This window comes from Hippichthys cyanospilos, chromosome 7 (assembly GCF_059441005.1).
Source record: "Hippichthys cyanospilos isolate Australia breed blue-spotted pipefish chromosome 7, RoL_Hcya_1.0, whole genome shotgun sequence".
NCBI lineage: Eukaryota > Metazoa > Chordata > Actinopteri > Syngnathiformes > Syngnathidae > Hippichthys > Hippichthys cyanospilos.
This window is the reverse complement of record NC_142375.1, coordinates 11,144,347-11,170,714: the sequence shown is the minus strand read 5'-3', so window position 1 is coordinate 11,170,714 and position 26,368 is coordinate 11,144,347. Positions and strand designations below refer to the sequence as shown.

Sequence of the window (26,368 nt, the reverse complement as noted above, 5' to 3'; positions counted from 1 at the left end):
ATTTTATTTTCGACGCAGAGAACTGATAAATGTTTGGAAATGTCTTTTTGTAATGGCAAGTTGATTTCCCTTTGAAAGTTGGTGTTTGTTACATTTGGGGTTGTGTTAATACCTGTTTGGCACTCTTGCCAATGTTGTGCTGTATGATACACTGCTATTATGAAGATAAGAGGAACAATACTCCATTTTTATGGTTTGAGAAGTGTTAACAATAACAAATGAGCAGCAATACTAGAATGGATATTTAATATATTTTTGTGTGTGTGTGCGTGTGTGTAAGTAAAAGAAGTGTGCCTAAAATCGATTCAAAATGGAATCAAGATTTTCATTTACTACCATTCAGAATCAATTTAAATGGCCCCAAAATCGATCTTATAAAGGAGAAAAAATAAAATAAAACAAATTCCCTTCCTGTCAACTTCCGCGGAACCACATCAGATGTGCACTGCCAAGGATGAGACAACAATATCATGTTGCACACCAAGAAAATGCTGCAAAGGCCAACTTCAAAATAAATAAATAAACACTAAATTATACATGGTTGTCAATGCAATGGCCATACTACACTTTTATTTTAAGTTGTCCTTCGCGTCAGTGGTTGCTTGTATGTGTGTGTTTGCGTGTGTGTTTGTATTTATTTGCAAAAAAACATAACTGAACTGAAACTATATGTTTTCTTAATTTCAGCTCATAGGGTTTTCAGTGATTCATCTGGCTGGAACGAAAACACACACTAGTTTTGGCGTGTAGGAAGCTGCCCTACTCTTTTGTCTCCCATACTGTTCACTGCAAGAGGTGAAATGGTAATTATGGACGCAAGACGCCAAAAGCAGGTTGTTTTCATCACAAAGCAAACATGACTTTTATACTGAATGAGGTTTTATCAATAGGGTAAGCCTCCAGGCGGCGGTATGAAACAAGCACTTTATCCTGAGATTGCTCCTGAGAAACATGTGAGCGGACACTGGGACTGTTGTGTGTGTATTTTTTTTCTTTCTTTTTTTTTTTTTTTACACACATGATGGATTTCTCAATGCATTGCCCTATGGCTGTTAGTGCCATTCTGAGCTCATGACATGATTCTAAAAATGATACAAACAAACAAAAATAAATACCAACCAATTTTTGTGTCGCTGTTTGGTCTATATGTTGACAAATTTCATGTTCTGTGGCCACTAACTATTCTCAAAAGGGCGTGTCTTATTTTCTGTGAAATGACTCAACCCGGTTTAATCAAGTGGTTCAACTGAATTCTCTTAATGTATTCTGTGAAAACAAACGTTTTTTTCCACAGCAGTAATTCTGCCAAATTGACAATTTTATGTGGGCAGGGGAACAATAAGATTATAGTCATATTAGCCTGCTTAAGAAAAGTTGAGTTGGCATGAAGGGTCAACAAGGTGGACACTTTTGCTGATGATGTGAATACTTATAATTCAGTACTTATAATTCAGTTTTTGGGATAACCTAGCTGAGACACTTGTCATATGTTAGCGTTAGTCTCTGTGGGCAAGCCATTCTGCACTCCTAAACACTGGGATTGAACAGTGGGGCTAACTTACATGGAAACATCTTTCCGCACTGAGTTTCTACACATGTGCTTGGACAGACTTTGTACAATATAACTTGACCAAAAGATTATGCCACTCCACCTCAATATTATCAATTAAAATGAATTACAACATTAACATAAGAACTTATCGACATCCAATGGTTTGCTGCTTGTCCATCTGGAAGACACCTGCAGAGTAATGTACATCCAAACAAAGGAAAGGTGTCAAAGTACACACCTGAGCTGAGCATATGTCTTTTGTGAGCATGACATTGTTTGTTGTTGTTCAGGACTGTCCACAAGCGTCCATTTCCACTGAGTTCACGTGTCACTCGAGCGGTTTATTTGCCTCCGCCTATTTCATTATTCATAAGTGAGGTGAACGTCAAAAGCAGATCTGGGCTGACTCACTCTGACTTAGCGTGCACATTCGTGTGTGTGTATGAGTCACTCAGTGCTTTTAGACGGATGAGGACAGCACCCTCGTGGAGGACAGCAGAGGTTTTATACAAGAAAAATAGCCACTTCGATTAGATTACATCATGGCGAGCATTCCTCTCCAGATGCCCAACCCCTCTCTCTCCGTTTCACCTTCCTCTCTCCTCTATGTCTCTCATTTCTTCTCCCCATGTTACACACATACACACACACACACGCATGCACACACACACACACACACACGCTAACCCAATCACCTACAAATGGAGTTCACACCCTCGGGCAGCTATGCGGAGTGTGCCAGAAAAAAACACACTTATTTAAAAAAAAAACAAAAAAAAAACGACAAATCATACCTCATGGTTTTGTGTTTCACTGACTGGCCAAGCTTTTATTACGATGCAATACAATGCTCTCCCATCTCAACTTGATCTCCCCGTCTCCCTCTGCTTGGATACAGTAAGATGTTGTTGTCTTTTTTTTTTCCTTTGTTCTCTTCAGTGCGGTTGTTAAGAGTCACTTTATGGTTGAATTGTGGTGTTTTACAACTGTTATGACCCACTTAATAGACTGGACAAAGAGGAGCAACAAATAAAAAAAAGTGGACTAAATTGTTGCTTTACCCTAGTCAATAAAATGGAATCTCAAATCGCCGGAGGTCATGTAACAAGCATTTCTAATTTGCCAAAACGTTTTGGCACAAAAAGTTATGCAATTCAGCTGCTGTCATGCATGAAGGCACACATTATTTTTATCATGTCAAAAGTTTGACCAGGAATAAATAATTTCTATTTCCAGTAGTCGGGGGGTTTATTTACTCATTTACAAACAAAGACACTTCTCTGTCTGCCTGTCTGCTTGCCTGTCCAAAAATGGTATTGCATTGTCAGAGAGGCAAATACTGTATATTAGAAGTTATACCCAGTATTAAAAGTAATCTAATGAATTACAAATTAAATTGTATTTCAAGTTGAATTGTTCATTTTTCTAAGTATACTTCCAGCAGAGAACAAGCAGACCTGTAAGCTCCACAACAGATGGATCTTTTATACGCAACACAAAAAAGACAATCTGTCATGTTCAAACCGCAACACTGAGATAACCCCTTGTGTAATCCAGGGATATGATGTGGATTGACAACAGGCCCGCACGTATCTGAGTAAGCTATTACCAGCGTGTATAATTATACTGATAGCCCTGTGATCGTCCTCGGTCGGGATAAACATGATTAGCATCGACTTGGCTGTAAACCACCCTAATCCAACGTACAGTGAGCGAGAGGGATGCGGGCAGGCGGGGACTGAGAGGAGGGCGCGTGTTGTACACCAAGGAGGAGTAAAGGAAGACAAAGATTGAGAAAGAGGATGTGAGGTGTAGGAAAAGGATGGAATCAAGAGAGGAAAAAAGTGAGGAATCGAGTTTTGTTGAATTATGATCATGACAGTTGTTTTCTTTCAAACCAGGGGGTTATTTCTCTTACCTGTTAGGCCTAAATTATTCTTGCCTTTACGTGCCTAATAAGTCAGTTAGATTCTTGCTGTACACTACACAAAAGAAGCTACAGGATCTGCCTTAAAAAAAACATCTGAAAATTAAATTTCATATCCCAAAGTTTCATTTTCTTTTCTACAGATTTGCTGCTGACTGATTGACTTGAGTTATTGTTTGCATTAACCAACATTTAGGTAAAACAATTAGTGTTACATGCTTTTTGTGTTGAACCAATTGAATTATGTCAAATGAAACTTAAAATATTGTAAAAAGCTTTATTTTTTTTATTGATATTATACATAGCAGTACTCTCATAGGTGTGCCTATGATGTGGTGTCAGGTGAGCCTATCATATTCTCACATCTTCTGTTTCCACTTCAGTATAATGTTTCGTTGCGAATCATTAGATTGGGGAGTGTCGTAATCATGTTTTCTGTGTATTCCACCCTTCTAAATGACTACATATCTAATCATAATCCTTGCATTCGCTTCATTTGTTTATGGTTTTAAATGCAGCAAGACAGTATGCTAAATTGACCATGACATGAGAGTGAAGTAGAGACAAATGGGAGAGGACAAAGAGATGAACATGAATAAAAAAGGAAGGGCAAATGAGAAGAAAATGACTGAAAAGATTGATGGATGAGAATGGAGAGACAAAGAGAATGAAATAAATGTAATTTGAGCACTGATCAGTTTAACGGGCTGACCTTCCTTGCCCCTCCCTTTCCTTTATCGCATGTATGCTCAGGCACACAGTCGGACTTTTAAGTTAATTCAGATGTGGCAGACTATAACCAATGTATGATAACGTTCCCTTTATGTTTATCATTTCAGCACCACATGTGCAAACATGTGGGAATGGTAATTGTGTGCAGAAAATCACCACGTTAAGGAGGTGCTAATTACTAAAGTGGTGGGGAGAAATGAGAGAGTGAGAGAATCCACAGATTTCCCATGTCAATAAATTACATGCTAAAGTGGCCCCTCTTAACTGGTCACAAGCCATAAGTGCATTTACAATGCATGCTGCATTACTGTGACAACTACTTCTGGTGTGCAACACAACCACAACAGCGAACACGTGACACCACTTTATTGTTGACAAGAATCAAGGTTGCGCTGTAAGATCACAAAAGACTGAATAAAACAGAGTATTAAAACACATAAAATGTTATTTGTTAAAATGTTAAATTACAAGTGTTTATGTAATGGCTCACTAGCCTGACTACTGAGTAAACGCGGTCCCTTTAAAATGCCTGAGAAAAAATGGGCTGAAATGTGGAGAATGAGGTGAGAGTGCCACATATAAAAAAAAAAACCCTTTAATATTACATTACCTTAATTGCATATTTAATCTGTGCAGGTAAAATTCAGTTTGTGACATTTCCAGGTAGGATAATATTTGCACATCTGCCTTGTAGAATTGAGGGTTTGGATATCAGTTCGGGCCTTCCTGTACAGTTTATTTCTAGCGTATGTTTTCCTCTAAAACCACTATAATTAGTCTCAGTCCAAATTGTAAAATGTACACTAAGATTTTCTTTTTTTAAGCAGTTTACAAAAATTACTGTGAGAGGAATTTGCATATTGTGCTCCTTGAGAATGCATTTCCAAATAATGCTTCTTTGGTATAATTGAAGATTTTAAAAACATTAATAGCAACACGCAAAGTGCTGTACATAAGGCTGAGGAGAAACATTTAAAAACAAATTCGTTGAAACTGCAAATTAACAACATAAATACTGTAAAAACAATAATAAAACACATATAATTAAAAAGTGCTCTGGGACGACTTTTAAAATTTGACAGAGAAAACGAATGTAAGTCCAGGCATAAAAATGAGCCTATTTCAAGTTCATCAAACCGAACATCGTAATGTAGCTCAATTCGTATTGACCGCTAGAGGCGCTGTCATTTCTGACCTACACTAAGGCACCAACAAGTCGTTGACCGTTAGAAAGGAGGTCTTTCAATCGCTTCCGGTTTTCACCTGGCTCAACAACGTTAGAGATGAATCTATGAAATCTTAAAATATTCTCTCAGACTTGCGTTCCCAATAAAAGGAATAATCTTATGCGTGCACCACGTAGAAGAATTATTAAGTCTTGCGCCAGTACAGCAGCTGTAAAGTTTGGCAAACATGTCTGTCGCCGAAGAAGCGGACAAAACGGCTACCACGGATGCTAGCGCCGGAGACGAGGAAGTATGGCTGTATGGAGGTAAGGACTCTTTGGCCCTGTAACAGGAGCCCCCGTGTCAAGCGTCCGCGTATATTCAAGTGATAGCTAATTGAGTAATACCGGCTAGTAAAATTATTATTATAGCGGTAATATCCAAATAGAATGGTGTGGCCAGGAGTTAGCTTTGCGCGGCTAGCCAGCTTGCGTTTTCAATGGCTAGCGTAGCCGCGTGAGGCGCGGAATTCCAATACAACTTTTTTTTCTTTTTTTTACCACAACTTGATAAAATCGTCCCTTGTGTAGCTACGTTTACACGAGGAGAATTCACTGTGGTGTTAAATGGGCATAAGCCGCTTCGAGGTTGACTTAATCACACTGTTGTCCCGTTTACAGATGAGGGCAAAGAAGAGGAAGAAGAAGAAGCCAAACCCATTGATGCTGACAGGTAACTGATAAGCACTTCCGACGAACTTGTCAAGCCATCGTGGACCAAAAGTATTTTCTCTGTTTTTTGGAAAAAGTGACCTTACCTAAAATGACACAAATAGTTACAAGCTACACTTATTTTGGCATTACTTTACTAATTTTGGCTTTCTATCAATTCAACTTGACTATTTTTCAACTTAAACACCCAGCATATGTCAGGATGTCATAAATCAAGAACCCCCTGTGCTAGTAATTGCAGTATGCAAGGCGTCTTCCAGGTGATTTCCAAAGCAGACGGTTTCCTTTTCAAAACTTGAACCTTTCGTTTGCTCCACAGTGCTCCTGCTGAGGCTCCTACTGAGGAAGCTGTAGAACATGCCACAGGAAATGGCATGGTATCCGAGGTTAGCCCACTTGCACATAGGCAACAGTGACTATAATGAGTCAAGTATCATTCTATTCATCGTAATAAATGTTGTCAGTCCCAGGCCACTGAGGATGCTACAGGCAATGATGCGGAGAGTGACAGCGACAGTGATGATGATGACGACGATGTCCGTGTCACCATTGGAGACATTAAAACCGGGGCTCCACAATATACGTATGATTTGAAATACTGCTGACATGCAAAAATGGTTGTTGAAATGGACGGTCCAGATAATACTGGCCCTGCCTATTTGATCTATTTCATTTATTTGTTTTTTTTTCCTCCTACAGATCATATGGTGCTCCACCTGTAAATCTCAACATTAAAACACCTGGGTCTAGATCTTATGGGCAAGGTAGTCCTCCATCTTTGGAGCATATTAACAACATAAGCATTGTTCACAGAGCGCCATACACAACCCAGAAACTTTAAAAATTAAACAAAAAACTTTTAAAATGTATTTCCAGTTACCACAAAACTGAAAGGTGTTGATCTTGATGCTCCTGGCAACATTAATGGTATCCCAGTCCTGGAAACGGATATGGATTTGTTCGAGGAGAAGCCCTGGAGGAAACCGGGTATGTTTGCATTTACTCAACGATCATTCGTAGTCAGTATTGAATGTTTGGGTTTCACAAGGGTTTGTCAATGACCATCTGCATTGACATTGGACATCTCATCCAAAGATGATTTTTTTTTTTTTTTGACATTTTGTTTGTATGTCTGCTTTACAGTTATATATATATATATATATATATATATATATATATATATATATATATATATATATATATATATATATATATATATATATATATATATATATATATATGTGTGTGTGTGTGCGACTAATTTAAAGAATGATGATCTCTGTATATTTACAGGGGCGGATTTGTCTGACTATTTCAACTATGGCTTTAATGAAGACACATGGAAAGCTTATTGTGAGAAGCAAAAGCGATTGCGAATGGGCCTGGAAGTCTCAACCGTAGGATCGGTAACAAGTAAAATTACTGTGAGTGAGCCTTCAAGTACCATCCTATTAAAGTCCTTGTATTCGCCTTGTGAAAAAAGTGAGAATCTTGTTTTTGTTTACGTAATTCCTTCCAAGGTCCAACAAGGCAGGACAGGCAACGAGAAGGAGATCTCCAGTCTTGCTCTTCACAGTCTTCAATCTTCCAAATCTGACTTCTCGTCCCAGCCTCTCAGCCTCTACAAGCCTACCAGCAGTCAACTCCCCAGGTAATTTGTTCGCTTTTAATTCTCAATACATTCCAGTCTTCATGGTAAGAGGCAACCCCAACCCCAAAAAATGTAATACCTCTTTTCTGTGTGTGTATTCCGTACACTAAAAAAGTGCTATGTTCAACTTACTCAATTTTAGTTTGTTCAAGTGGCTGTATGAAATAAAAGTATCTAAATCCAGATATACAGGCCCGATCAAAGTCAGCTGGGTAAGCCTCCAGCTTAGTTGCAACCCTAAGTAGGATATGCTATAGAAAATAGATGAATGTTTTGGAGATGGCCAAAGTATCATGAGGTTCACATTTTGGTCTTTTGACAGCGCTATGTTAATAAAAAAAAAAAAAAATAGCACAGAAAAAATAAATACAGCATGTTTAGTTGAACCACAGTCTCATCTTAATGAGTGGTTGTGTGTTTTTGTCTGATCCCAGAAAAACAACTGGCACGATTGATGTGATTGGCGGTGGGACAGCCACCATCAGTAGGGTTGAAGGGCGACGCAGGCACAACCTTGATGGCAATAACATCCAGGTTCTCCAGGCACATCCTGTCACAGGAGCATCAATTTGTCATTTTGTAATTCTTAAATTCAAAGCAAACTTTTGTGTTTTGTTTTCCTTATTGGCCAGGTGATCTCGGAACACTCAACATCAGACAATGATCCCGGCGCCACAAAGATGCCCACCTTCTTCCCCCCTGGACCACTGCCTCCAAACATCCCTCCGCCTCCTTTCCTGCCCCCACCACCCAACGTCAGCTCAGCACCGCCACTCATCCCGCCACCCCGTGAGTTGAAATCTGCTTTGTATTGCCAGATAACGTCATTTACACGCATGCCTCTTGTATGGCTTGGAACGTTAGCGAGTTTATTCTTTTTTACTTATTTTTTGTCCCTCTTAGGGTTACCCATTACTGTTCCCCCTCCTGGCTTTCCCCCTCCACCAAGTGGTCCACCACCTTCAATCATTCCTACTATGGACAGGTACCATATGACAACACATGATATTGTTGATGGAAAGTGTAACAAAAACTTCGGACAATTTTTACTGGCAGACACAGAAATGCATTACATTTCAGCAACTTTTGTATGTTCCTGCACTATTAAGTGATGTGTAAGCACAAAATCTTACACACACGTTGACTTTTCCTGCATTTTCTCTGCAGCCATGCCGGAGCTTACGATGGACGCTCTATCCCCCCATATCCCTTCCCTCAAGGTAGTACGCCTTGAAATGTCATTTTTCATTTCATTGTCTCATAATCAGAATGCAATTAAAGCCTGCCTCTGTTACTTTGTCTCCAGGTGCCTATCCTCCCCCCTTGTCTGGTGGTGTGCCTACTTCCTGGCCCCCATTGATGGACAACTCCAAGCAGTGGGACTACTATTCTCGTCGTGATGACAAGCGAGAGAAGGACAGAGAGCGTCCCAGAGAGAGGACGCATGAGCGGGAGAGAGAGAGGGAGCGAGAGCGAGATCACAGCCCCGCAGTGATTGGCTACACAAGGTGAGATGAAAATTCTTTTCTTCTCATTGGTTTTCATAAGAGGTTGCCTTTCAATTTTGCAAACTCATTTTCACGACATGAAATATTTGTTTTAAACAAAGGGCACGCCATAAAGTTTGGACTTGACATTGCAAGGTTTTTCCTCTAGCTTTCAGTCTTGTTAGTCATTAGTCCATGTATTAGTCGAGTATTGCCCTTATTTCATTTTTATATAAATTATTGTTTATTTAATTTACGTTCATTTTGTATTTGCAAGACAAGTTATTTTGTATGTAAAAAAAAATAATGTTAACACTAGTATTAGGTATAATTTTGTGCCACCCATATGTAATATATTTTAATGATAGTTAGACCTACGATTATATTTAAAACATACTGTTGGTCATTAAGAACACATTTCTTTGCGAGTTTTTGAAATTTAAAATAACTTAATTTATTCATTTTTAATGGAAAAACGTCTAGTTCTTACACAGCGTCCCTTTAACTTGTCTGCAGTCTTGTTTTCCTAAATTTATGTCAAACTGTTGAATTTGCGCCACTCATCATTAAAAATGTGTCAACAACTAAGGTTTCTTTTCAAATGAGTTATCCACTCCTGGTTTAAGCTCTGCAGGAGCTAGAAAATGATCTGAATCATTTGAATCAGCAGTGTTTGAGAGAGAATGTTCGAAAACATGCAGGATACCGGCCCTCAAGGACTGGAGTTGGACACCTATGAATTCACGTGGTTTCGCCGTTGTAACCCTGAAGGCAACCATGACTGGACAAACAACAAAAACAAAATGGACAACCTTGCCTACCTTTTTATTTTCCTTTTTTTTTCCCCCGTAATTTCCCGTGACAGTTTGTCCTCAATCAACTGATTCAAGTCAAGGCAGCTTTATTGTCAAATATGCTATATGCACATCATACAACACAGATGACAAACATGCAATAATTGAAACAAGAATGCAAAAAAACTAGGTGGCAACAAATATACAAAGAATGCAAAGTATAAAAATTGTAGTTAATAAGAGTTATATGATCAAAGTTATATACAAAAGTGTAAATTGAAAATGGCACTTTGTGGTAAATACTGAGTCCCTTCTGAGTAAATGCCTGTGACTTTGCACAGCGACGAGGAGCGGTATCGTTACCGTGAGTACCAGGAACGTGGTTACGGAGACCGCCATCGCGAGCGGGCCAGCCGTGAGAAGGAAGACCGACACCGGGAGAGGCGGCATCGTGAGAAAGACGAAGGACGCCACAAGTCGTCCCGCAGGTACGGCCCCGCCGTCTCGTCTTTCAGCCTTGCCGTCACGGCGCCCATCCTTTCTCAAGTTCTCTTTATTGATCCACCCCCCTGTCTCTTCTCTCTCTTCCGTTCACCTTTTGTACCCTTCAACTGCGCTGCTAACTTTGCATTTCCTTGGGCTTTCGCCTTGTCTATCCCTCGGCATTAGCAGCAGCAGCAGGCGGAGGCATGACAGCGAAGAGGCCGACAGCCACCGGAGGCACAAACATAAGAAAAGCAAGAGGAGCAAGGAGGGCAAAGAGGCCAGCGAGGACATGGGCGCGGACCAAGAGAACCAGGAGGCCATGGAGTGAAAGCCACCTGTTTCTATCGGTTCCCCGTTCTTGCCCCCGCCCCCCATCTGTCTAAAGACGAGGCCCGGTGACGGCTGCATCCTGACCCTGTCGCTTTTCTTAAACCGATCTCTTTCAACCCTCAATCTGCCGTTTCCCGTTCTTGCAAAGAATACCTGCCGCCCGCAGCAGAGGAAGGAGGGAGTGAAGGGGTAGCCGTTTTGCTGCTTTCCATCACCGGGTGGGTGACTCCAATTGCCTCAGCCTCCTCTTTTCATTTGACCTCCCAACATGTTCCTTGTTTTGTTTCTCTTGCGTTTGTCATGGTAATTCATGTTGTTTGAAAACAGCCTTTAGTTCCAGAATTTGTCAACTTCAATTAAAGAACATGTTTTTGATAACTTGTCTCCTTGGATTACATATCCTTTATATTTGGATTTAGTAGTGGGTATGTTTCTCAGTTGGAGGTTAGGATTGCAGATTTTTTTTGAACATGAATATGATTTTGTTAATTGGCATTTCATGGCTGTATTTGTTCTTGTTAACCCATATAGGCAGTAAGAACATGACCATAAAACATTTGGAGTACAAACATGACTGTTAATAAAAATAGATAAGTGGACAAAAAACACTTTTCTGTCTTTTTACATTGAATCCAAACAGAAAGTAAAAAGCCCAGGCACATTCTTGTTTTTTTTTTGTTTTTTTTTGCATTCGTGTGGCATCAAGGAAGGTGTGGACCCAAATGCAGCCTGTATGCATTTGGGTTGCGCTCGAAAAAAAATACAAAAACACTCAAATCTAATAAGGCAACAAGGAGCACCTGGACAAGAAACAATTGGAAGATGGAGCTGATAGGCCAACACAAGAGAAGCAGGTTAACAATGACAAATGGACACAAACACACTGGTGAGGACAGAGACAAGGGGGAACAAAAACATGAAACATGAACATCCAGCTGCAGCCACAGCTAACGATAGCAACAAAGACGCTAATGTAGTGAGCCATAGCAAAGCTCTTAGCCAAAATGAACTCAGGAACATGCATGTTTGATTGGGTAGTGACAGGATGGACAAAGATTCATATTCGTGTTATTTAACAAATAACAAAAGAAAACAGCCACCATTCCACCTTTTGTTCAAAACTCAAGATCGCAGCCAGCCTTGGGACTAGTTTCAAATAAAGTAGGTGAATGCATGTTACACTATGTCTTCCGTTGCACATCCATTTTTCGATCTACCACACAACACATCATATATAATTTAAAAACTGAGTTTTCCTTAGAAATTTTTTGGGCGCTATTTAAAAAAAATCATCCGATCAATTAATTACAGATCCTAATCAATCTCAATTATTAAACCCGACAACAGAAATACCTACACACATATGTAATGTAGTCATTTTACCTTTATATAAAGGTACTTGCTGAAGTTAGTACTACCTGAATCATGATTATGAGAAAATACAAACACATTTTTTAAGTAAGGTATTGTGAGAACTTGAGCATTCATTGTAATGGGCTGGTCTGAACTTTAATTTGTTTTCGAAAATGTGCAGCGGGCCATAGCATCTTCAGCCGTGCTATGGTGCAACCGAGAAGAGCGGATAAAACACGAAGCCACAAAGACCTCTTGTCTTGAATTGGTGATTGAATAAATCAATCTTCGCCTTGTTATCACAAATTACCTCGCGGTCTTACACAAAGAGTTTTGAGCAGTGATGCAAGGCGCATACACATATCAAACTACTCTGTTACATGATCCACACTTCTTCATTTAGGTACTTTGGGGTTTGTAGAACTAATCGCTAAAACAAAGCTGCTCTGTGAAACTCCGATCAGATTGAGATTCCTTCCATTCCTTAGTCATACGGGTCAAAGTTCATCTCCCCACGCCCCCAAACACAAAAACGGATCTCCCCGGTTCTCCTTGCTTCACTGACGTCCTGCAGCTGGAAGCATACAAACATTTTCAAAGAGCCGCCAGACTTGAAGATGAAGGGCGGAGGTGTTGTGGTTGTTCTTCTAGGTTTTCTCTCCGTGGGCTGTGCTGCTCTGCCAGTCGACTGCGACGCCCTGCTGAAGCCTATCAGCATCAGCAATGAGCAGGTAAGCGCAAATGTGCCATTTCATCCCTTCAAATTTACTATTCAATTGATTCAAACCCAGTTGACATAAAGCAGGGACGTTAGACTTCTTGTAAGTAATCAATTACTTTAGTAGTTAATTACCTCAAGTAATGCTAGTACCTAGCATTTTTAGACCCTTCTTTAGACAATCACTGGAATCATTTTGAAATAAATAAATAAAGCATCTGGAATTGAATGTGTTAAAAGCGAAGGCAGGCGAAGGCAATTTGAGTTTGACCCTGTCAGAATAATTGTAAAAATAGTCATTATACATTTGCTATAATAAGTAAATATAACTGCTTGCAATGTAGAAATGCTTTGCTAAAACAAATATAATTCCTTGCAATGAAAGAAATGCCTTGATATATAAGAAATATAACTGCTGGCTTTGCTATGAGAATGGATGCACTGCTTGAAATGAAACAACGTGTGCTATGAGAAGGTTGCTGTCTCGAGCTTCGCCGTGGGAAAGACGAACAGCCCGATCAAGCTTGGCCGCAGTCACGTTGCTTGTTATCTACAAAATATCTTGCCACATCATCACATCTTACACACACATGGAAAAACATGTGAACAGGGTTCCAGCCATGTTGTTTTTAGGGTGTGAACCTGTAAATTATGGACTTCTAAAATCAAATAAAAAAAGAGGGTTCGGAGGGGCTGCTTCAGAGCGCAGTAGTATTGACCTTGTGCAGTCCTTCTCCGTTCTCCTCATGCATGAAAAAGAAAAAAATTGCCTTCCCTCCTTCTTTGTGTACAGTTTCTCACAAATGTCCAACAGGTGAACCTGAAAGACCCCTAGAAATAATGCTGTGGACTTGACACAGATGTTGGGGCGCTGGCTGTACATTGGCGGGAGCTCCGACCTCCCAGGAAGTAGATCCTTGGCGCATTTGCTCAACAACATCTGGCTGGACATCCGCGCCACTTCTCTAAGCAACGTGCTCACCATTTTCCAGACGCAGAGAATGTAAACATCTTCCGGCCGTGGTACAATTACAACTACGGTACAATAATAGCAAACATTGTTAACTGAGGACCCTCTCTCCAGCTACGGCGAGTGTTCTGGCATGATATACAACGTGACCATGGAAAACAGCACAATGTTGATAGGTGAGGAAACACCAGTCAAGTCAAGATTTGTGTTGTTGTTGCTTTTTGAGGATGCGCTGTAATGACGTGCATCTTTTTTGGCAGAGCACCCGTTCTACCTGAAGGAAGTGTACCTGCCGACTGACTGCACGGACTGTCTGGTGGTCTATGAAGAAGTCAAATCCAGCCAAGATTCCTTTAGGAGTCTTATGCTTTTCAGTAAGACACACGTAACACTCACTCATCAGGTTAAGCATTTTTAAAAACTGAATTTGCAAGTGTTTTGATTTGCTTGGTTGATTCTTGGGTTGAATGCTTTGTTTGTGGGAGTGATTTTTTTAATGATCATTCCTTGCTTTGCTAAAAAAAATAAAAAAAGCCTAGTAAGTTGTTTCTTGGCTGGAAATTGTTTTAGTCAACTACAGGATGGCTGTTGATACTTGTTGGAGGATTTTGAGTTGTATCTTGATTTGATTTGTTGGTTGAGTGGCTTTTTTAATGTTAGTCTCATTAGAGAGTGCTTGGTTAAGTGCTTAAATAAAAAGGACACCTGGTTTTGCCTCTTAGTTGGAAATGTGTTTTCAACAGTGGAGTTTTCTTCTATTAAAAATAAAATAGACATCATTCTTTTTGAGCCTGAGGTCTTACACTATGGCTACATTGTACTACTTCCTGTATTGACAAGTTGCTATGTTTTAAAGCTGATACATGTACAAAAGTGACCTACCTGTCGCAAAAAGCACACATCTAGGATTAAAATTGAGCTAAGCCATGATTAGCTGCGACCTTAGCTCCGAGTACATGTGATGCGATTGTCAGTCAGCAGCAAGTGGCAAAATGTGACTTTAAAGCTTTTAATGGTGCATGAAAAATTATTAAGTTATTTATATTAATTATAGACAAAATATCACCAACTAAATATTACTTTCAATTTCCCTTAGCCAAGAGGCATTGTTTCTTTCACTGAGGGCTTATTCTACTCAAGAAAGCGTTTGGCTATGCTTTTCAAAAGCACTGGTGGTGATTGCCTCATAATAATCCTACTCGGGAATACTTGCTAGGGAATTGTATGAGGTTCTTCTGTGTCCAATGCATTAAAAAAAAAAAAAAAAAAAAAAAACATCAGTAAATGAGTTAGCTGGGAGGGAATGAGTTAATGGTTCTTGCGTGATCTCCAGGCAAGCAACGGAGCGCCTCAACTGCTGACGTGGAGACGCTCAAGATGCAAGCAAAGTGTCTTCAGATGCCATCCCCACTCATGATGGACCCAAACTATGGTGAGAAACCTGAGTTCACGTAACTGCACAATGTTTTATGTTGTTTCAGACAATGTATTGGCTCTTATGTTTATGTACGCAGAACCCTGCCCAGACAACATTGCAACCTCAGATGGACTTGCTGCCTTCAATTCCTTGTTGGAGGCCAAGATGGGACAACGGGTTGCAAGGCTCCTGGACAAACTTTTCGACTTCTTCATCAACTGATCAAATCTGTTGGGAAACACGTTCACAATGTTCTTCTGTCCACGTATCTTCAAACATACGCATATGATTCAAATCTATTGCAAGTAGTGCAATGCTCTGATTTGCTACTAAAGATGATCACAAAACGTCATTTGTGTGTGCGCCTTTGAGAAAATGTGAATGAGAGAGTAATGCTTGGATCAGGGATTGGGAAACTTGTGCTTTGATCTTCACCCCTCATCTTCACAAGGTAGTCATGCGACTTTGGGCTATTTAACCCTTTTACTCCCAAAGGGACATTGCTTCCGGCAGCCTTCAAAAAATGGCAGTGGGTATAAGAAACATAGCAATAACATGAAATAGCATCCTGGCGCTTTATTACACACAAATCTACAGACTCTAGTGGCATTCAGCAACTTTTCCAGACACAATAAACCAGTGCTGGGCCGACTGTCAACAAAATAGGTTGCGTTGTATAATTTCTCGTATATTAACTAGCATCTAGTATCCCCGCATCTAGAACTGCGGAAAAATATTGATATGTGCTGTGTAGTTGTCTTACTACACTGTACTGTACCATATAATGCCTTCTTAAACAGTATATACTGATTAGTATGTACTGTCGGCGTTTGGTGATAATTTTCACTCCTCTAGCACTCTATACAGTACAATACAAAGGTATTTCTTGGTGGAAATGGAGGTGGGGGTTTTTAAATATATTTTACAAGTATCCTAGACTTATAAAGAAGTAATATATGCCATAGTTTAAAAAAAAAAAAAAAGAAAACGAATCAGTAGGGCAGTACAGTATTGATTCATGAAGCATTCACTCAAAAGAGCCATTCAAAAGACTTACTACTTTATATTTTTTGTGTATATTAAAATAGTAATGTTTTAGTCTTTAAACACTTGGATCAGGGATACATTGCAATACTTGGGATACTTTAAGTGATGGGACATTTAAATATTGTCTTTCCCAAACATAATAAGTAGTAAGCAGAGACGTGAAATCCAGGTCCAGAAAGTAAAAAGCCTGCCACAGTTTGGCTTTAGCCACAGGTGCTTCTAATCTACTTGCAGTCAAATGAACTCACCTGTCACCGAAAGCACAAGTGGTTAAAGGCAAACTGTGGCAGGCTTTATACTTTTGGGACCTGATTCGACCATCTCTGTTAGTAAGCATATTAGGCTTATTGGGAATTGTGCCAAACATGACTTCATTTAAACATATGGAAAATAAATAAAATAAGTAAAAATAACAGTAACAGTTAAAAAAAAGTGTAAAAATGCATTCAAAACCCTCCTATTCTCTTTAGAACATAAGTAAATATAAACATGCAAAGCACTTTTCACACATTGGCTAGCATACGTGTATGCACTGCATCTGAACCTGTGTATCTCCATCTTATGTGCCATATGGTGTTTTTTCCAAGATGAAAAATATTCCTGTCAATCATAGTACAAACTGTTCTAGTCAACTTGAACCAGCAAAACATATCTATACCGATCTGACCACAGGGTAGTACAGTACATTTTTCTCTATGGAAATGAACATCGAGTTGACCCAGTCAGTTCGGTTCGAAAAATTTGATTCTGGTCACATGGTGTCATCTAAAGAAGTATCCCCTCCTAAAAAACTACAACTAGAGGTTTTAGTGATTCTGGCCCAGCTGAATTTCTGGAATCTGCCACCAGGCATTGCTGGCTGGTGATGAAAATGAAAACCTCTTGGTTATTCTATAGTTTCATACTGCTGATGTTAAGACAGCTCGCTCATAAAGGTCAAGATGGCGAATGCCCACGTGGCTTTTTAGAACCCTCTATTTTCTGCTTTACTACTCAAATTACACGTCTTAGTTAATGTTCACTGGTCAAGAGGTCAGATGGTCAGGGGTCCGGTAACTCCCAGTCCCCAAGGCAGGCCCAAAAGGAACACCTTTGTCTCCGACAAAAACTACTACAATAAGATTTGAGCAAAATACTAAAGAAATGAATACAAGTAAATGAACATCCCAAAATACACTTCACAAGCAGTCTGCACTCTCTTGGGTCAGCCTTCTTACAGAAAGATTTGCCTGCATTCTGATTACATAGATATGTGGTTACTCAAATGACTACTCCCTTTGTTCCGTGAAAGGCAGGTCCAGCCTCCAGATGTCCATAACACAGGGCAATAATAAACATGATTCTCTGTTTCACACCAAGAGAATCCACACAAGTTTTAAATGACATCTTCCACTGAACGGTCCCAAAAGTCCCAAAGTTCGGTTTGACCCTGCCTAAACTTTCCTGTCCGTTTCAAAACAATTGTGCGCAAACAACAGTTTAAACGTTGATAATTCCATTAAACTGGGAGCTGATGGATTCATCCTTCTGGCTCGGGCCGCACCGAGCTCTGCGCGTAGGGCGACGAGTGCTGAGATGGATGAGTGTCAGAAGCAGGTAGCCTGTCTGAACTTGCCTTCGCCCACCATCTTGGACTCAAAGAAAGGTGAGAAGGTTTGATATTTTTACCACCAAGAGGATTTCCGTATGTTGTTTCTTAGTTGGTTTACGTCATGTAAAAATGACACAAACGAAAGCTTGTATATTTAAACACCACAACGTTTAACTGAGTGATATAGAGTATTTTTTAGCAAAATTACACTAGCTTGATGCTGACATATGATGTGAATTGGCGTAGTTGGGCTAACTGACATTAGCGTCACTAACACAGAGAGCTGCAAAACATCCATCCATCCAAACAGTGATTACCTCTAGCCACTTATCCTCACAAGGGTCGCAAGCTTGCTGGTGCTTAACCCAGCAGACTTCCGGCTGTAGGCGGGGGACGCCCTGACCTGGTCGCCAGCCAATCGGAAGAACAAGCATTCAACGCCCCCAATCAAACCTAAGGACAATACGGACTGACCGATACACCTGCCATGCATGTTTATGGAATGTGGGAGGAAGATGGAGTGCCCAAGCAAATGTTTGAAATGATTAATGATTGAGATTTGTTGTTGTTGTTTTTTGTTCTGGTTTGGACTTTTTTCCTCGTTTTTCTCGTCTTTAACTTTCATTTTCTTAATCAAAACTTCCAAGTGTTTTTGCCACACTCCCCTTTCTCCTTCAATGAGAGTGACTTCTTCTCTCTGTATCAAGTCCAAAAAATGTACCGGTATGTCTGCTGCGTGGATTTACATTTTGAAAAACCTACGTTGACTCTTACAAAACGTGTTTTTAAAAAGGTTGCAGTGTCACTTCTGAGTTGACCTTGGCCAACAACGCTCTCCGTACGGGTGAGCGGTAAACATTCAAATCGATCACTGGACTTTGCGCCAAGTAAAAGTGCAAGCAAACGTTGTCCCTTTGTCTGTCTGACGTATTAGTTGTGCATGTTTGGCGTACCATCTCAGAGAGGACATCAGTAGCCTGTTTTCTTGATAGTTTATTACCATACACATACAGTATCTGCAGATGGGTCATATTTACATATCTTCCCAAAACACACACGCGCACACGCACACACTCACGTAAAATTAAAAGGAAAATCTGTGCGGGTTTTAAAATCACAGTCTGGGATTACCAGAGAACATTTGCATACTACACCATTATGTTCACGGTGCCCAAATATCTGCATATCATGGCCTCATAAACACTCTAGTCTGATACAGTTATTAGTTACTGTATGTAGGTCATGACCCCGTAATTACATACAGCTGACCCCAAAATGGTTTTGCATTTGAAGCTGGGGGGGAATTTTATGTTGTGCTGGAAATTGGTACTTTTTGTGCATTTTTATCCGGCCCACATCATCACGTTTCTCGATATAACGTGCCAAAATTCCAAGTGGCATTTACTTTTAATAGTGTTGGAATATTGCAAGCCTTTTTCAACATGAATGGAATAATTGAAAGTACTATTTTCATTGACTTCAAAATTCCAAGTGGGTTTTCGTGTATAAATTATACGGGCAATTGATTTGGATTCCATCATAACTGTCCTTGTTGGGAAACTAATTGCAATGCAAAAATTGTAACTGTCTAGATTCTGATGCAATTAACAAGTTACTATAGAATTGTGGAAAAATATTGCTAGCTTTATGAACTACCCCGAGTGATGAAAAAAACAACCCAAAACAATTCATTAATGTAATACAGATTGTTTTGCCGCCTGTTTCATTTCCAGCTAAACATAAAAGTCACGTTAATTCAACATATGACCAGCAAGCAACAAAGAGTGAATGTGCGGTAGATAGAAAAGAACACACAGTGGTTGTATGTGTTTACTTCTTTCATTGAAGTGGAATATCTGGAAGGGTGGGGGTTATACACTATAAAACAAATATTCAAGTACTGTGGTATAACCATAGAGAATACCCTGACTGTGCTACATTTTAGTTAAAGATCGATGATAATCCCCTGAGTGTGACCCACATCCACACGCTGCTTAGTTCCAGGTAGGGATGGACATCATTGGAAAATGAACTCAACCCTGTCTACTCTGTGGAAATATAGTTGACCAATACAATGCCATTAAATGATTTTTTTTTTACACATTGATGGTTAATTTCAGAACATGTAGTCGAATGCCCATCCCTACGTACAAATCTTATAAATTCTGTTAGCAGTACCTCATTAGAGTGGGCTGAAGCAGGAAGTCTGATTAAAGATTTGAACGGTACCAGCGATGGTCATTAATATGGGACATTTTCAAAATGTAATGAAACATAATGACAGCTATAGGAATCGCCACTTACTGAGTTGTAAACTACAAATGAAAACCAGTCACTTATTACCGAGTTAAGCCACATTTACTAATGGACTACTCGGTGGGGGGAAAAAAAAAAAAAAAAAAAAAAAAAGACTATTTTCCCATCTGGGCCACACTCTCAGCTGTAAACCTCCCTCAGGGTTAAGAAGTAACAAGAAGGCCATATGAAGGACCACATCCATAATGTGCTTTTACAGTTGACACATGACTATATACTAAAAGCAGCTGAAAGCTCCAAAGTCGAAAAAAAAAAGAATCAAAATATACAACTGGGAGTTATAATGGTATTTTTTTTTCTTTTTGCTAGAAAATAAAACAATCCTTTTTGATGCCATATACTGTATTTGCTAATCTTCACAATTGTTTTATTTGAAGAACATATATATATATATATATATATATATATATATATATATATATATATATATATATGCAAAATGGCACTGACTGCATTCATCTGACTTGATTTACTATTGTAAACTCACATTAGGTGGCGTAATGTACATTCCCATCACTTCAGAAATTAGAACATAAAGAAAATTGAGTGATATTTTCTTACGCCTTTCAGGTAATATGCAAAACTTTATTTGCATTCCTTTTACCGTTAATTTGACAACAAAAACTCCACAGTTGTTCGACTTTGGAGTTTGCACTCAAATTGCAAAAAAATGTCTCACAAACTTACAAACAAAATGCATAAAGACGTGTTTGGCAAAAAAAAAAAGGCTGCCTTGGGGGGGAGGGGGCGCCTTGATGTGTGATTTGACGTCACAAAGGCTTGCCACATCGTTGCTTTTGACCAAAATGGTAAAAAGGAAAAAAGCAACCCTTTTCATCACTAGCGGCCTCCCCCTTTGTTGCCATAGCATCTGAGGGCAGGGCGTATGTTGTCCCAGAGTGTGGAGTGCCGTCACTACTGTGCGATTGTCTCCGGGTTCAGGCAAAGCACAGTGAAATGTGCTCAAGTGATGAAAAAAAGACAAGAAGGGTGTCTGCTGCTGTCCGCTACACACTCGAAGCTTCCCGTCCTCTTTTCCTCTCCCAAAAGCACTGGGGTGTATTTGGTGGGTCGCCGCGAGCCGACCTTCCGACGGCGGGCGTTCCCGTCCGTCACCGCGCCGGAGTCCGGAAACGCGCGGGACGCCGAGTGTTCGGAGAGCCCCGTTCCGACGCCAGTTGCGAAATCCACACCGCTGCCAGATCCGAATCAAACGGGGGCCGGCCCCCTCGGCCGAATTCACTCGTAAAGATGCTGGGCTTGTTGACCGAAACGCAATGAGATGGCAACGCTGTGCCAGAAGTCGTCCGAAAAGAAAAGAAAAGGGCCGATGTCGCCCCGTAAACAGAAATTCCGAGCGATTCTGGAGAAAGGTTCCTCGGCAGCTCGGACGGTGACGGTTGTCAGGATCTGATTGGCTGGCTAGTCGGGTCTGAAGATGGGGATCTTCGGTAGGAATTCTATTAAGATTACCTGATAATGAGAGAAATGGTCATTCTTAAGTGGATGGTTGCACACTTCAAAATCTCAGTTTGGGTGAGTGAATTGTCTCCAAAAATCACTTCAAACATTCCATGGCTGACCAATGACAAGCATACTCAGTGGCTAGCTGCATTCAAGTGCTACACTGTGGATATTACACCCAATGCTGCCTCTGAGGTCACACAAAACAAGGTAGGAGCAAAAAGAAGAAGAACTTACACCTAGCGAAGTACGCAATTTTTCTGACGGATCGATTTCTTCCAAATCAAGTTTCTATTAAAAATTAAAAAAAATATATAGACAAACTTAAAAAAAAAAAAAAAACGTACTAAAACATCTTTATTTGCACTGTTCCATGATGGGTATTTTCCTACACAAAACAACTTGGAAGTAGATGAATGTGTGCACTTCAATGTTCCACACCTACATCATAAAATGAAAAAAAGTCTTTTCATTGGTAGATGGTAGCATGTTTTTGGACAGTAGTAACAACACACGTCACTTACATATTCCATCATGTTGTTGGATTCACACTTTCTTTTGTTCAGTCTCCAATGCAAACAAAGCTGCAAACAGATGAACAATTAAAATATATTCAATACACAGCAGTAGAGAGCAGATGACGACTCGTAACTTGTATATTGGGGCACTTGGAAATCAAGGCACTGTTTGGCAACGCTTGAGTTAAAAGAAACTTGGGCGGTGGTTGTCACGTGCCTCTTCAGGTTTGTCGTGTTTTTCCCTGGTTCCTCCCTTGGACTAAATCAAGCTAAACTTCAAATATGCCAATATAGTTTGTCTTCTTTTGTTCAACAAGATTCAAAAGGCCGTGTGAATGATCTTTGGGGCAGGATGGGCGGATTTAAACAAAATCATACTATTTTCATCTCAACTTTGTGAACTAAACATGATCATTTCCGTTTTTATTCTATTAGAATATTTTACTTTGTTGCTAATTTATTTTCTCCTTTGAAATTTTGTGTTATGGTAGATTGAGTTTTGAAATCAATGAAAATTTGTGTTTTTTAATCGTGATGTCAATGCCAATTAAAATAAGCATTATTTTTTTGTTCACAAAATACAAATGTTCTTAACATTGTACAGCAAAAGCAATGTTGAACTGGGTTGCCGCAACAAGTAGGAGTCAGTTAAATCATGCCTCTAACGTCACGATATTCTATGAAAAAAAGAAGTGAATTTAAACTCTTCAAACTCAAATCTGTACATAAGCGTTTCAAACCATAAAAAAGACAGCGTCTACTGTGGCAAATCCGATTTTGATCCTCCAGGGCCGGTATCTGCATGTTTTCCAGGTTCCTTTCCCTGACACAGCGGATTGAAGTGATCAGCTCATCGGTAAGCTCATCAGATTCAATTCCGATCATTTGAACCAGGCGTCTTAGGGAACGAAGCCCGGAAAACATGCGGGATAAACTTTGGACACCCCTGGTTTACCGCAACCGTTTATGCGGGGCCTCAATTAAACACATGCTAAATATGTAAAAAACAAACATCGGAGGACTATCAACTTAACGCACCTTGTGGTAGAGTCTGCTGTTCTCCCACTCTAGAAGTTTCTCTATAGATCTTCTTGTCTGGAAGACGACAGTGAAAAGAAGGCCCCGGTGAGACGGCGGTGATATTTGGGCGCCATTTATGTGCGTGCGTGAGCATATATTACCCGCTTGCTGAGACAAATCACAGGCCACAAACTGAAGCCGAGTGTGCAGCAGCAGCACAGGCAGCCGCAAAGCAGCCAGCGCACGTTCACTGGCAGCGTCTTTTTCAGACAGCTGTTCACACGGTTGATGCTCGCTTTAAACTCCTCGGGCGCAACCTGACGCCGCACAACATGTTTATATTGAACCCATAGAAATACGAATACTTTAACATCGATACTCACCTTCCCTGTAAGCGCTGAAGGAAATTCGGATTCAAATTTGTTGCTAAGTCCAAACCTGCGGAATTAAGAGGACACAAGAATGTGACAGTAAATACTAATAGCTATTATTATCATCATATATTATCATTATTGCACTATTATTATTGAATCTCTACAAAAACAAATGCATTTTGGATTCTGAACCATCAGGCAATATGTTGCGCAACAGTACAAAAAATACTTTTAGAAGTATGTGTACATTTGGGGGGGGGGGGGGGGGGTCTTTTTTGGACAACACTTTGTTCAAAAGATTCAACTTCAACAACATATATAGAAACCAGCATGTTTTTTTTTTTAATAGAGCCTTGCAGTTCACTATTTGCATTTGTACCATGGTTTTCGCTGAACTCGTTTCTTTGCATCATATGTGCTTGTTTAACAACTACGATACAACAGGAACATGGCAAAATGAATCTTATCTGAGAGACCAGCAAATGCCACGGTGTTTACATAGACTGTCAAAAAGCAGAATCCCATTAACCGGAGATATCCTTCCTGTATGATTTAAAGGTTTCTTTCCCTAAGACACCTGACTCAAATGATAAGAATCATTATCAAGCTTCTGCTGAGCTTGCTGATGAGCTGATCATTTGAGTTAGATGTGTCAGGCAAAGAAAGTTGAAAAATATGCAGGATAAGGGCCTTTAGGAGTGTGTTAGGACAGCCTTGTATAAACATACATCTATTTTCTTGTTTCTACATTTTATGATTAAATGTACTGTATATTGCAGCTAAAAAAAATTAAATACTGTAGATGCTCGTACAGTTAGTCAAGATTTTATGACTGTTATGATTTCATTAGGCAAAAACAATTGTAAAATATAATTATATTATAAAAAAAATCTTTAATACTTCTCCCTATGTGTGTAATGCATGTTAAGTAGACTTGAACTATGTCTTGTCTTTCCATTACCTCTTTTTGTGCTTGTTCTGTAACACCCTAAGATACCACAGAATCGTACTAAAATGAAACTCACCAACGCCATATCCTTAATGGTGGTTTACAGAGACATACATACATCAGAATCCCAAAAAACATTAACCGGATATTGTTTCCAAATTTTTGATTAGGTGTACTAGGTATGAGTGTGTGCAATTATCTATTTTACTGTGTCACCCTGCATGAGTAATAACATACAGTATGTTAAGTAGACTTGATCAGAGCCCTGTCTTTGCATCACCTTGTGGAGGATTTTTTTTTTTAATAAAACTTTTTTTAACCGGCCATGTCACGTTTAGGTTGGTTTGAACTGAGGCACTTGACCAACCCTAAAATAAAGATTTAACCACAAGCGTGACTGCATATTTTCGATGTTTCTCTTTCAAACACACCCAATGCAAATGATTAAGCTCATTTTCCTAGCATCTGTAGAGCTTGCTGATGAGCTAATCATTTGACTCAGGTGTGTTGGGGGGACAACCCTGGAAAACCTGCAGGATACCGGCCCTCGAGGACTGGAGTTTGACACCTATGGATTAAATGAATAGTAAGCGTATAACCTGAGGGCTGCATGAAAAGGCACTCTTACTATGCTTATCTGGTCACAAAGTGAAAGTCAAGACATTTTACCCCATGACATTAGTACAAAAAAACAGGAAACAGACATGAAAAAGAATTCGTGTGCCTGAAAACAATACAAATATGTAAACGCAGGTTTTAGTCTCATTGTTAGCTGGCGGCTAACAGAGGAGCTAACAAGCTAAGCTCATCTACAGGCGGATGCTAATCAGTTAGCATTCGCTCAGCTGCCCCTCCGTGCCAGTTCATTGTCACGCGACAACTGAACTGTGTCAACCGGCCTCGTTGGCCACTTACACCGTGACGTGTCCGGAGCCTCGCACCACCACGGGATCCGGAGCGTACTTGAGGAGCTGCTCCTCCGCGGCCCTGTCCTCGTCCTCCTCTTCCTCCTCCTCTTCCTCGTAGATTTCGTCAAAGTCCTCCATCATCGCACGCACAGCCCCGAGGCGAGGCGTCGCGCTTCCCGGTCGAGACGCCACTGGGCTCCCTGAAAAGCGGATCCTCTCCGATTGCGAATTGGACGAGAAAAAGCGACCGAAATCAAACGCGAGCCGTCCCGAAGACGATATTTCACATCGCTCAGCTGCAGGCTCGCAAACAAAATATCAACATCCGCTGCCGTCGCCATACGACACCGGAAGAGCGAGAGAGGCGAGCTGCAACTTTTCCACACACAACAGCTGACAAAAGGAGCAGTCTCGTCTGGCCCTTTTCGTCCCCACGACCAGATTTTCAACGTTTTACACAAATGAAAATGTGTTTGAAAACATGATAGGTTGTAATCTCCCAACACGAATACGAAATAAAAAACAAATGTGAAACGTTTTAATGTCCTTTAAAATTATGTATTGAACGCTAATCTTGGCCATAGAAAATGTATTTTTTTAATTTAAGAAATGCATATTAAACAATAACACATGTACAATACAATTACGTTTTTTTTTAATCCAAGAAACGTACCTAAATTATATTTTAGGATGTTTCTGGTACACGTTCAAAAGATTTGTATGCTCATGTCCATTGTTTAAAATATATTTTTGTAGACTCAAGAAAAAAAAATCAATGTTGACTATCCACCTGAAGTGACTTTCCGTGCAGGTTCCACTCTCTTGAACATTCGCAGCCATTGCGGGAAATTTCCAAAATAAAACCCA

The 26,368-nt window shown here is 40.0% G+C and overlaps 3 protein-coding genes across 4 annotated transcripts; 2 read left to right on the top strand and 1 right to left on the bottom strand.

Annotated features, from left to right (window-relative positions):
• The first annotated feature begins 5,454 nt into the window (after positions 1 to 5,454).
• fip1l1b (FIP1 like 1b (S. cerevisiae)) lies at positions 5,455 to 11,234 on the top strand. Of its 2 annotated transcripts, none has more exons than XM_088418474.1 (15): positions 5,455 to 5,703; positions 6,058 to 6,109; positions 6,428 to 6,494; positions 6,573 to 6,691; positions 6,808 to 6,872; positions 6,985 to 7,095; positions 7,402 to 7,532; positions 7,629 to 7,759; positions 8,194 to 8,293; positions 8,392 to 8,548; positions 8,663 to 8,744; positions 8,927 to 8,979; positions 9,066 to 9,267; positions 10,382 to 10,528; positions 10,713 to 11,234. In XM_088418474.1, the coding sequence occupies exons 1-15, from the start codon at positions 5,625 to 5,627 to the stop codon at positions 10,852 to 10,854; spliced, it is 1,638 nt and encodes a 545-aa protein (XP_088274600.1). In that variant the 5' UTR covers positions 5,455 to 5,624; the 3' UTR covers positions 10,855 to 11,234. The 2 variants fall into 2 exon arrangements, with proteins under 2 accessions (XP_088274600.1, XP_088274599.1); XM_088418473.1 differs by having other exon boundaries at positions 10,710 to 11,234.
• Positions 11,235 to 12,742: 1,508 nt separating this feature from the next.
• Positions 12,743 to 15,666, top strand: LOC148421048 (uncharacterized). Its single transcript, XM_088419760.1, has 6 exons — positions 12,743 to 12,940; positions 13,788 to 13,930; positions 14,012 to 14,073; positions 14,158 to 14,271; positions 15,231 to 15,329; positions 15,412 to 15,666. The coding sequence occupies exons 1-6, from the start codon at positions 12,827 to 12,829 to the stop codon at positions 15,534 to 15,536; spliced, it is 657 nt and encodes a 218-aa protein (XP_088275886.1). The 5' UTR covers positions 12,743 to 12,826; the 3' UTR covers positions 15,537 to 15,666.
• Positions 15,667 to 18,927: 3,261 nt separating this feature from the next.
• On the bottom strand, positions 18,928 to 25,868 carry LOC148421047 (cysteine-rich hydrophobic domain-containing protein 2). The gene is made up of 6 exons (XM_088420090.1): positions 25,509 to 25,868; positions 23,654 to 23,708; positions 23,432 to 23,587; positions 23,289 to 23,345; positions 22,257 to 22,316; positions 18,928 to 21,741 (listed from the first exon to the last, which is right to left on the bottom strand). Exons 1-6 carry the CDS (start codon positions 25,640 to 25,642, stop codon positions 21,691 to 21,693), a joined length of 513 nt encoding a protein of 170 aa, XP_088276216.1. The 5' UTR covers positions 25,643 to 25,868; the 3' UTR covers positions 18,928 to 21,690.
• Between the last annotated feature and the right edge of the window lie 500 nt (positions 25,869 to 26,368).

What these genes read in the sequence shown, in the direction of transcription:
- fip1l1b (XM_088418473.1), top strand. Translation starts at nt 5,625, where the DNA reads ATGTCTGTCGCCGAAGAAGCGGACAAAACGGCTACCACGGATGCTAGC. An exon ending in GAAATGGCATGGTATCCGAG is followed by an intron (nt 6,495 to 6,572) that starts GTTAGCCCACTT and finishes AAATGTTGTCAG; the next exon opens with TCCCAGGCCACTGAGGATGC. An exon ending in ACCGGGGCTCCACAATATAC is followed by an intron (nt 6,692 to 6,807) that starts GTATGATTTGAA and finishes TTCCTCCTACAG; the next exon opens with ATCATATGGTGCTCCACCTG.
- LOC148421048 (XM_088419760.1), top strand. Translation starts at nt 12,827, where the DNA reads ATGAAGGGCGGAGGTGTTGTGGTTGTTCTTCTAGGTTTTCTCTCCGTG. An exon ending in TCAGCATCAGCAATGAGCAG is followed by an intron (nt 12,941 to 13,787) that starts GTAAGCGCAAAT and finishes GACTTGACACAG; the next exon opens with ATGTTGGGGCGCTGGCTGTA. An exon ending in CATGATGGACCCAAACTATG is followed by an intron (nt 15,330 to 15,411) that starts GTGAGAAACCTG and finishes TTATGTACGCAG; the next exon opens with AACCCTGCCCAGACAACATT.
- LOC148421047 (XM_088420090.1), bottom strand. Translation starts at nt 25,642, where the DNA reads ATGATGGAGGACTTTGACGAAATCTACGAGGAAGAGGAGGAGGAAGAG. An exon ending in TGATTTGTCTCAGCAAGCGG is followed by an intron (nt 23,346 to 23,431) that starts GTAATATATGCT and finishes GTCGTCTTCCAG; the next exon opens with ACAAGAAGATCTATAGAGAA. An exon ending in ACAGCAGACTCTACCACAAG is followed by an intron (nt 22,317 to 23,288) that starts GTGCGTTAAGTT and finishes ATCTGTTTGCAG; the next exon opens with CTTTGTTTGCATTGGAGACT.